Source organism: Sus scrofa, chromosome 1, assembly GCF_000003025.6.
Source record: "Sus scrofa isolate TJ Tabasco breed Duroc chromosome 1, Sscrofa11.1, whole genome shotgun sequence".
NCBI lineage: Eukaryota > Metazoa > Chordata > Mammalia > Artiodactyla > Suidae > Sus > Sus scrofa.
Genome location: NC_010443.5, coordinates 31,791,321 through 31,803,128, shown reverse-complemented (window position 1 = coordinate 31,803,128; position 11,808 = coordinate 31,791,321). Strand labels below are relative to the sequence as shown.

The following is an 11,808-nucleotide window of genomic DNA, read 5'->3' as shown; positions in this document are numbered from 1 at the left end:
GGAGTCTGTGGAGTGTGGAATGGAGAAGAATGAGAGAGAAAAGTGCTTCAGGCACTTTTATGATGGCACTACATTGTGTGAGCTGAAATCCTGGATGGGAAGGAAGTGTTAGGTTGAATAGAAAACCTGAAGCAGAGATGCTTCTCCCTTACTCCTGACTGGGCCTCTGATCCCCTCATCCATATGGAGGAGCTTCTCCCAAATGAAAACTCCTTACCCTGTGTGGCTAGGCAGAATCTGGGGTAGTACTCTGAAGCTTTGGCTGGCTCTCCTGTACGAAGGGAGCAATAGGGAAATTCTCACCTGTCTTTGGAGGATATGGAAGTTACCCAAGTTGGGAGCCACTGGAGTTATCCAGTGGGCCTTATAGGCAAAGATAAGATGACCCTAACTCAAAGAGCCAAATGTAAAGAATTTAGACCACAGTTTGATGGAGGATGTGGCTGTTCTCAGAAGTGCCTGCAGCTCTACCATGAACTGAGGTTGAGTTTAAACAACTGTGAAGGGTTCCTGAGTCTAGTTGGAGCCAAGAAAGGGAGTCAGGCATTTACCAACAGCACTTGAGAAGACAAGTGGAAAGGTACCCATGGACCCAATCAGACCAGACACTGCCACAAAGATCAGAAAGAGTCCAAAGGACAACCTAAAGAGATGCAGGTCAGTGCAAGGCCCCTCACACTGCCTTAGAACTCTGTCCAGCCCCTGCCAGCAAACATCTTTGGAAGAAGAGACACGGGAGCCAACAGAAAAAAAAAAAAAAAAAAGGCACAATTAGTCCCTGCAAACTGAAAAGGATTGAGATAATGTGATCTAGCTTCCCCACCACCGCCCCAATCCCTAGGTACCCAGAGGAATGAAGACTTAGAAGGTTGGATTATTTGTTGTTAGATATGGCACAACTAAATAGTATTATGGAAATTTGCATCATTTCTACACCTATTTCCTAAAATTCCAAGAGACTATCAAACAGGTACAATGCCTACAATAAATGGAAGGACTTTTTCGTAGCAATTTGTTATCTCAAATGAAGCTGCCACAGAGACTTTACAAAGCTTAGAGGGTTCCAGTGGTAAATACGGTGCTCAAAGGGTTGTACTGGACCTCTGCTGTTTTTGCTATTCAGCATCTAAGCCCCCTTTTCTGGAAAAACAGACAATTATATCCTGGGTGACTAGTTCCTTCCTCACACCTTAACTTTACTCAACACACACTGGCTCTTTATATAATACCCCAGTCACTGAGTTACCCTAAAGAGATAGAAAGTGGTTGAGATAGTGAGATTGAGACTTTACAGAGGGGGTATTGGCATAGACAGAAAATTCCTAGCCTGGAGATAAAACTAAGACTTGGGAAGGATTTCAGTGCTTTGAAGGCACTGCTGGCACAGTCCCAGGACAGAGTTTGCAAATTGAGAGCCTGTGGGGTCAACAATCCCACAGGTACATGTGGTTGGCCTCCAAGGTGTTTTTAAAATTACGGAGTCAGTTGCCAAGAGTAAAAATTTTATATGTCCAAATTTCCAGCATTTATTTAAAAAATCTGGAATCAATTGCCATCTTTGTCAGTGTGAAGAGATTGGCAAATCCTTTCTGCAAAATGAAGCATAAAAATGAACGGCACTCTCAAAACAACTATCTCAGGGTTCTGTAAATTGGCCAAAGGCAAACAGGTTGAAAAGCATTTGTTCTCGAAAAACTGCTAGGGTTGGAATAAGAACAGTAGGAGTTTTTAGCCTTTAGCCACGAGAGGGTTGGACTGGACTTCGTGAAGTGGTGGGATATGGAAACGGAAAATTTGTAGAAAACAGCAGGAAAAATCTATAATTTTAAGTCCAGGAGAGTACTGAAAGAAAAGACTCTCAGAAACATAATCAGAATCTAGAGTAGCTAAAACATATTATCTAAAAGTCCACTTTTCAAACAAAAATTACAATACTTATAAGGAAACAAGAAAGTGCGACTCATATTCAGGAAAAAAATAGCAGTGTGTGTGTGTATTCATACTCTTTTTAATTTTACTGGAGTATAGTTAAAGTGCTGCGTTAGTTTCAGGGGTAAAGCAAAGTTAATACGTGTACACGTATCCATTCTTTTTTTCAGAGTCTTTTCCCATATAGGTTATTACAGAATATTGAATAGACTTTCCTGTGCTATACAGTAGGTTCTTGTTATATATTTTACATATGCATATGCTTATTTCTTCATTTCTCTTAAAAAAACCCTGTTTTAGAACAGTGATAATAACACCGCATCATTGGCTCTATAACATACAGATTACTATATATGACAATAATGGCAGAAAAATGGAGATATATTACAGAAAGAATGCTGTATTTGGGAGTTCCCATCGTGGCTCAGCAGAAACGAATCTGACTAGCATCCATGAGGACACAAGTTCCATCCCTGGCCTTGCTCCCGGTTAAGGATCCAGAGTTGTCATTGCAGTGTGGTGTAGGTTGCAGACAAGGCTCAGATCCTGCATTGCTATGGCTGTGGTGTAGACCAGCGGCTACAGCTCCAATTTGACCCCTAGCCTGGGAACTTCCATGTGCTGCAGGAGCGGCCTTTAAAAAAAGAAAGCTATATTTTACCAGAATTGTCAGTATTAATCTGAAGTAGAGGATAAATTAAAGATGCATATTATAACCTCTAAAGCAACTACCAATGGTTTTAGAAAAGCTAAATTTCAACAGAAGAAATAACTTGGTATAATAAAAAATATTTTAAACATAATTTTATAGAAGTGAAGGACAACCAGAAGGAAAAAAACAAAACAAAACAACAAAAAAAAACCACGAGGCATATAGAAAACAAGTAGCAGACTGGCAGGCATGAACTTAGATTATTTGTCAACCCCAGGTTTTGCCTGAAATGAGGTACAAGAGAAAATGGGGCACAGGGCAAGTGGCAGAGAGGGTGGACAGCTAAAAAGTGAAGACTGGGCAGTAGTTCCCTTTAGGTAGGATCTGCGTTTGCCACTTTCCCACAGTTTCCAAGATTCAATTGCATTCACTTGTCACTTCCCACATTCTCCTACCTGAATGACAATAAGGTGATTTTCTTCCACTCCAGAGGGACCAATATTCCTTCCCAATCTACAAAGGCTTTCCCTTTGTAGATGCACATCCAATGGAAGCTCTCAAATCTTCCCAGAAATTATATTTAAATCATTCATAGTCAAATTATATTTAAATATTTAAGTCATGCATAAATCATGCAAATCAAATCACCTTATTCTCATTCTTAGGGGTAGGCATTGTGTGATTTAAATAGGGAAAGGATATATTTAAATTTTTCTGTAAAGTTGGGGAAATGTAAGACATTTTGTTGCTATTTAGAGAGAGGAGTGTAATTGTATGATATTATTTGTAGTAGCATTTTATACAGAAGGAAAAGCAAGTCGCAGAAAGTTCATGTGCTCTGTACAAGGTCACATTGTTACCAGGCTTCTTCCAGGAGGAATATTTTTGCACAGACAAAAAAGAAAGAGAAATCGGGATGTCACACAAAATCTTAGAAGTGAGTTTATGCCGTGGAAAAATTTTTTTTTTCTAGATCTCATAAAGATGAAAGAAACTCTTTTAGGCTTTTTTCATGTTTCATTAGAGAACATGAAAAATTTCAGCTGGAGAAGCTCTGGAGCAGATGCTAAAATAATTACTCCATATATCATCTTGTAAAAACTGAGAAGAGTTGTTTCTCAATTTCGAGAAGACACAGTTCTAACAGAGATATGAAATTGGTTATGTTTGCTCTTTGGCCTATCCACATTAAAAGTTTCTGGCACCAGGAGTTCCCATTGCAGCTTGGTGGGTTAAGAACTTGAGATAGTCTCCATGAGGATGCAGGTTCAACTCCTGGCCTTGCTCAGTGGGTTAAGGATCCAGCATTGCCATAAGCTGTAATGTCGGTTTCAGATACAGCTAGGATCTGACATTGCTGTGGCTGTGGCACAGGCCGGCAGCTGCAGCTCTGATTTGACCTCTAGTCTTGGAACTTACATATGCTACAGGTGAGGCCCTAAAAAGAAAAAAAGAAGATTCAGGCACCCACTCTCCTCTTTAGTGGAGAGGAGTAAAAGGATTGATTAAGGTCTCTATAGTCCACTATAGCATAGACAATAGAGACCTTAACCAATAAAGGCAGAGTGGCTTAGGACTAAGGATGACACATTCATCGTTCACTTTTACATTTACTGGAGAAGTTGTCTTGCAGTTTTATGTCTCTTGATCTTATTGTACTTTGGAGTGTGAAGCTGTCCTTCAGACCATTGCAAATATAAACAAGATGGAGGCAAGACTTGTCAATAGCTCAATCTATGGCTAAACAATATGAGTGGCCTCCTCAATCCATGTTTTTATTCCTCTGATTTTAGAGTTTCAGTTGGATTTTTATAGCTACCCATAAAAGTCCCAACTGGCAAAGGCAGGCAAGACCTGAGCATATGGCAGAGGCCACATCCTGGTGGCCTGTGTGCCAGGCCCACCCTGCAGATGTGTTACATTTTGCTTGGCCTTTAAAGTGTGGAAAGAAATTGTTTTTCTGAATTTTGTAGACAAAATTTTGCAATCTGGAGAATTCACACAAACATCACAATTTCCTGTTGCTCTTGAAAAATCTATCTGGCCGCAATGGGCACAGAATCCTGCTGAGTAAAGGTCACAACCTGTAACAGGGTACCACTCACCTACAGGGGGCTGCTTCGCTCTTTAATGGTTCCTGCTGGTCCCTGGATATTTGAGTTTGTGATCCTGCCATCCTCTCCACCAATGGGTGGAGTCTTTAAAATCACTTGTTGACTTGGGATGCAGACAATACACTTATTCCATTTGTTTTCTCAGGGTCAAAGCCACTTTGGATGGACTCTGCTGAGTTGCTCTTAGAAGTTTTGACACGCCTTTGACCAGTCTCCATGGAGTGAATTTTTGTCCTTGAATTTGAGTTTTGGAAACAGTCAAAGGAAAATTTAGAGCCAAGTTTGGGGTTAAAAAAAATATGTGAGGCTATGAAACAGTGAAAACCTGTTTCTCTTGGGTGGTTTGTAAGCTGACTCAAAGGTAATTTAAAAAATAAATAAATAAAAAGAGCTCAATAATGCTTTGAGGGATGGCCTTCACTTCTTCCAGATGTCAGCTATCCTCTCCACTACGCTGTCATAACATCCTCTGTGAGATTCTATTATGCACATATGATCTGGGTTTTAATTTCTTTTTTAACTGCCCTCACCTCCTTTGATCAGACTGAGAGCCACTTGGGAGAGACATACTTTTATTTACCTTTCATGTGGTATGCATGTTTGGTGGCCAGGAGATTGAAGTGAAGGATTCATTGTTGAATGAATGAATCAATCAATCAATATAATTGGAAAGTGTCCTGAGTTAACTACTTTAAGGAGGACAACACACACTTTACATCTGTTAAAACATCCATTCTCATTTTAAACATCTTTTTGTATGTTCGTGTAATCAAAAAGAACATGAAATGATATTGGATTGTGGAACCTTCCTTGGTCACTAAAGTCAGTTCCGGACAGCGCAAAGCAGGTTGAAAGTCACTGTTCCCTCACTGACAGGGGAGCCTCACTACACTACCAGGCTTGTGGCTTTTCTAACTGATGAGCAAGGAAAGGGAAAGGTTGCAGAATCAAAACCTACCAAGAATTAGAGCCTATTGTTCGTGCCCTAGTTCAAAATCAAAGTGTCAAAGTAGTCCAGAGTGTGTTAAAATTTTCGATGTTGCCAAGTAATCAGCAGCAACCTCAGGATAGCGCAGCGCCAACACTTTGAAGCTTTTAATCGCGAAAGTCTAGAAGAACTAATAAATATGTTAAAGCAAGGGCAGTTCCCCAAACACAGAAACCACAGAAAACGAAATATCTCTTAAAAGTGTGTATTTGAAAAATCAGATGTTTTAAGGACACACAGTCTACTCTCAGAGTCGCATAGGTAGTGGGCAGCAAGGCTTTGAGGGAATACTTCTTTATTTCTACGTAGGAAAAAAAGAAGTTGACTGCCTCCCACGCTTGACCCTACAGCCTCTCTGCTAGCCCATCCAGCAACACCCAGGTCTGTCCCGACTCCACTCTCCCGCGTTTGAGAAGCCGCACCGCCGGGGCAGCTGCATCCTCCTTTTCCTCCCGCTCTATTTTGGGGCCCCCGTGATCTCATGCCCTCTGCAGACCACACTCTGCAATTCCAGTCCAGCCCGCGCCGCGAGGCCACGCAGGGCGATTCCTGCAAGTGTTCGGATGCTGCCCGGGGCATCGGGAGGGGAAGGCTTGGGGTGGGGGGTGGGGGGCGGTAAAGACGCGCCCACGTAAAGGACCCAAAATAACCGACACGCAGAGTGCCCGAAATCAGACAGGAAGCCAAATAATCCGGGGCGTTGAGTTGCTTTCCCCTCACTCGTAGTGCTGGGCGGCGGGCGCCGAGCCAAAGGTCTGGCGGCGAGGGGCGGGCGCGGCGGCGGCGGCGGGCGGGGTGGGGCGGGGCGGGCTCGGAGTCTATTAAAGGCGCAGCGGGGCTGTGGGACCCGAGCGCCCGGGGCCACGATGGAGCGCGACGGCTGTGCCGGGGGCGGGAGCCGCGGCGGCGAGGGCGGGCGCGGCTCCCGGGAGGGCCCTGCGGGGAATGGCCGCGACTCGGGCCGCGGCCACGGCGCCGAGGCGCCCGGGGAGCCGCAGGCGGCCGCGTCCTTGCTGGCCCCCATGGACCTGGGGGAGGAGCAGCTGGAGAAGGCGGCGCGCGCCCGCACGGCCAAGGACCCCAACACCTATAAAGTGCTCTCGCTGGTAGGTCCGGGCCGCCCGGCGCGCGGCAGGACGGGGAGGGCGGCTCCCGGCTCCGGTGCTCCGAGCGCGTGGTCAGCACCCGGGGCTCGGAGAGAGCCAGCTGCCGTGCCGCTCTGCGCTTTCTCGCCGTCCTCGGGGGGCTTTTTTCCGTGCTCAGTACCATCGAGCCTTCTCTTACCCCTGGGGGAAGAGTTCGCGCTCACTTGTATACTGATGCTCAGAAGGACCTGTTTGTGAAACCAGACTGTTCACATTTGTGATCTTTAGCAATTCCACCTCTCATCCCCAGAGAGCACAGGGTTTTTCGTAGGGAAAAAAATGGCCAGCCCCAAAGTTGTTGGTCTTAGGAAAAGCCGACAAGGTGTTTTTTTTGGTTTTTGTTTTCTTTTTAGTTTAAAATTTGAATTTCATTTTTTTACCTCTTTGGGTGACTCCGCGTGCAGTAGTAATGATTTTCCTGGCATTAACTGATTCCACTTGAAAAGATTTCACAGAGCTCTTTAAGGTATATCAGGAACTTTAGAAAATACTTTTTCTCTTGGCTCTGTTTAGGAATTTCCTGGCAGCTGCTCAGAAAGTCCATCAGTATTCATGTTATGTGAAGAAACGTTTATGATTCTTCGTCCACTCTTGCAATCATGGTGTACACGGGTTTTGTTGTTAACAGAAGTTCCCAGCCTTCCTCTGCTATTGGGATAGTTGCAGAATCCACAGTCAATTTTGTGAAATGCGGGGGTGTTTTTTTTTATTCTGCATCTGGACTGAGAGTCACAGCCTGGGTATTTGCTTTCGTGGCTGTTATTAATTGCTGGGATCCCCTATGACTCTCCCCAAATCTCAGTGCCCTTCTAAAATGAGGACACCACCACCTCCATATGCCTTGAATAGAATTGTTGTGAGGGTCAAGTGGAACAATGTCTCTGAGGAAGTACATTTGAAAACTACAAGGAGATGTAATCATTTGATTGCTATCATATGGAAGTGACATTTCTATATGTAGTGTACCCTAAAATACATTGTCACTTATATTTTATGACTGAACAATGCAGTGGAGAGGATATCTTTTCTGATTTTTGAAATTTTTCCTTTCGTGAGCTTTTCTGTTTTCACTATGTTTTGGGTGTCATGGAGATGATACTAGTGCTTTGAGAACTAACATTCCTAGACTAAAGAGATGGTGTCAAATAATTAGCACTTACAAAATAGCAAGAGTTCAGTGTCCCAAACCACATAATGTTTGTATCTCAAGATATAGCTCTACGTCATGTATCATGTATCATCATGAATCAAGAACACCTGATATTGATGAGCACTTAGTTTTAGTCTTTTGAGTCACCTTTTGTGTTTTTGTCAATGGGAGCCCTTAGCTTTTACAACAGGATCACTTAACATAGGTGGTATCAGTACTTCCAGGTGTTTAGTGTTTGCGGCGTTCCATGGTTGTACATTGGCTCTGTGTGTAAGTTCAATGTGAAATCATTTCTACATTCCTATAGTCTTGAAAGTTTGCTGAACTGCTAATTGCTAAATTCAGTTTTAAAATCTCTCCTACTCATGTATGTTTAGCTCCGCAATAGGGATCAGCAGGGATGTACCTGTGGAACATGCGTTTAAGTCTTTGACATGTGCCATCAGCTGGTCAGGAAGCATTTCATTATGCTCTGGTGATTCAACTCTGGGCATTTGACATGGAAGTGTTTTTAGTACTTACTTCTACAAGTAGGACAATCGTGAATATTTTTTTATACCGTTAGGGGGGCTCTTTTGCTGTGACATGTGTTGAATTGGAAAGAATTCTTCATGTCTTTTAATGAAATACGGTGGGCCATTAATATACACCAAAACTCATGGCTGTATTTCTGAAACCCTTAATTGATGGTTTCAGCTGAAAGTGAAACCTTTTACCCATTCTTCTTTCCCTGCCCTACTTCAATGCTTGTCTTCCCTCTCGGCTTTCCCAAATGATGTGCTCCCAAAAGGAAAAGCCTCCAAAAGGAGCTTTACAGTTGTCATCAAAGAGCTCTGGGGCATGTCTTCTAGAAAGAAGCTGCAATTATGGGATTCCTTTTTCAGGTTGAACATCAGCACGCTTTTCAGAAAGCCGAAGAAATGGATTGACTAATTGCACCAGGGGTTGGGATTATGGGAGCCCAACCACGGAAATGGTCCTTGGCGGCAGTTTTTATCTAGCAGGATAAATACGAGAGTTGCCTTCCAAAGAGATAAGCAGTGGCAACAGGATTGATGCATTTTTCCTGAAACTATTTCAGATAAACACTAGAGGTCTGCCAGAGTGGGTACAGAAGGAATGATCCTGCCCCGCCCCTGCTTCTCCCTATTTGATCCCTAGGAAGACCAGCAGGCTCTGCTCTGGAGGCTTTGGCCTTGGGCTCTGCAAGTACTCATGCCTAGGCCCAGAGCCAGACTGGAAAACTCCAGGAGGGCAAATAAACATATGCTTCAGTGGATGTGTTAAATACTGGAGGCCTTTCCTGGTTCCAAATTAAGTTTGGAGCCAAAATGTCAGCTTCCACTGAGGTTGGTCTTGGCCATTTATTTGACGTAACTTTCAGGTTACCTGGCAGCTGACTTTCACCCATACTGCAATGCATTTCTCAATTCTCCAGTTAGCTCTTCCTCAGCTTCATTTCATGTTTGTAACCTTCTGCTGTCTTATGAATACACGTACCTGTGTGCATTCACGAGGGGCCTTGTGTGGGGGTGGCAGTGAGCGAAGACAACTTTCACCTTTTGCTGAAAGAGTTCTTTGTAAGTGGCAGAAGTCACCCTTGCTGATCAGAAATTTGGATGTGAAAGTTATTCGTTCTGTTAGCTACTCTTTCCTTCCTCTTGTAGCACATCGTCTTAATTCTAGAATACAGCGTGGAGAGTATTCCCGATAGTTCTCTGCTCTTAATTGGACTTGGAATTGACATTGCTCTTTGGCTTATAAAATTTCTTATCTGTCTATCCGTGGTTGAACATTTTATTTCAGAATGACCAGAACATCATAGAGGCAAGAGACATCTCCGTTTGCCCCTATGGTATTTGTTTCACATGCTCTAATAAAATGTACCCAAGGTTTCCAGGAACCCAGCAAGACTGTTGTGTTTACTACGAGCCTGAGATGGTGCCTGATACTCAGTGTTAGCTTTTGGTTGGATGAATGCAAGGCATTTTTACTTAGATCAAGTAACACTTGGAAAAGGGCACGATGGGAAGACAGAATACAAAACTGCAGAGTTCCTGTCGTGGTGCAGTGGTTAACGAATCTACTAGGAACCATGAGGCTGTAGGTTCATCCCTGGCCTTGCTCACTGCGTTAAGGATCTGGTATTGCCGTGAGCTGTGGTGTAGGTTGCAGATGCGGCTCGGATCCCGCATTGCTGCGGCTCTGGTGTAGACCGGTGGCTACAGCTCTGATTAGACCCTTAGCCTGGGAACTCCATATGCTGCGGGAGCAGCCCTAGAAAAGGTAAAAAGACAAAAAATAAAAATAAAATAGAATACAAAACTGCATACCCATATGGCCAGCTGATGCCCAGAAATCCTCATATAGATGCCCTAAGGGAGATGACACGTGGGTATCATTTCAGGGATAAGATCAAACCGGGATATCCTTTGATTAGTGGTTAGGGAGATGGAAGAGGCAGTGAATGAATAATAAACCAAAGTTCTCAACTAAGACCAGCATACCTAAGAGGCCAGCAGGTCTTCCATGATAACTTGGAATCAGAGTCAGGTTCTAGCCACGGGACATGCCCTCAGAAAGAGAGAGCCTAAGTATGGCTATTCTGCAGGTACAAATGAGTCTCCCTTGCTCACACCACAGGGTCTTCTGTTTTGGTGACTTGGCGGTCACACCCCAAATTCAGTCTCCGCGGCTCTTGCAGGGAACTGTTTTCTTCAGCATTGCTTTCTATGACTTTGTCTCTTCTGCTTTGAGCCATATTCTGGTCTTTCTCACTATTTATATCTCAGCTGTCTCTACCTCGTGTAGTCCCTTAGGCACACATGGTTAGTCACCCTTTCACCCTTTTCTTTTCTATTCCACTTTTTCAGTTATCTCTGAGCACTCAATTTTGCCATTTTGCAGCCCCTACCCTAATCATGGCGCTGAAGAGAATCCCTAGGGGCCGTGATGAGAGGCTGAATGCATTTTGCATGATAAAGAACTGGAAACCATTAATTTTTTTAGAGTAGTTGCAGAAATTTTTTTCAGCTTCTCATCCTCTCTGGTTACCTCTTTTCTCTCAAGATACCAGTGTTCATGGCAAATGACAATTGTTTTAAATTCAGTTTTGTTTTAGAATTAGATAAATTCCATTGCAAAATATCTGTATGAATTTTAAGACATAGCCAATATAGTTCATCTGTATTATGGGCTTTTTTAGACAACGCCAAGAACTTAATCATAATTCACAACTTTTTTGGGGGGTGAGGGAAAGGCATTTCAAGGCAAACAAGTTAGGAACAAGTAAGCCTTTGAAATACAGCTTGTAATCATGGATCTGCCTCTGGTTAAAATAAACATGCCTCCATCAACCATGAAATATCCCTCAAACAACAAAAAATAAATAAAAACCTTTTGCGCCAATGAGCCTGAGGCCGAACATAGATCACTCTTCTAAGCCTAAGTCCTATGCAACAAGAACTTACATTCAGAATGCTTACTCAATCTGTAAACCTTGTGGGATCAAATAAGAGCTAAGTTATGTATTTACCAAGGAAAGAACGTGTAATAATATATTTAAAAGGGTTTTTCAAAAGAGTGACCAGAATTCAGCTAAATATTAACCAGAACATTCTGTTTCCTGAGTATTTTAGTTATCTGAGATTTGATTACAAGAGTGAAGATAACATCTGTAATGTTTTTCATTAATTCTCCCACTTTTAGTTTTTAGAATAATGTTTGCTGGCAATGTAGGTGGTAAAAGTTCAGACAGTTCAGAAAAGTTATTATTCGCATAGCACTTTGCACCTTCAGAAGCATTTTCTCATATTTTTAATTGACCCTTG

General features: G+C 43.0%; 1 protein-coding gene across 2 annotated transcripts in view; it reads left to right on the top strand.

The window, feature by feature from the left end:
• ENPP1 (ectonucleotide pyrophosphatase/phosphodiesterase 1) overlaps positions 6,535 to 11,808 on the top strand; it is a 72,305-nt gene continuing 67,031 nt past the window's right edge. For both annotated transcript variants that reach the window (XM_021087933.1, XM_021087944.1), the window contains exon 1: positions 6,535 to 6,789. In XM_021087933.1, the coding sequence (XP_020943592.1) occupies positions 6,550 to 6,789 (240 nt within the window). In that variant the 5' untranslated portion in view covers positions 6,535 to 6,549. The remainder of the gene's footprint in view (positions 6,790 to 11,808) is intronic.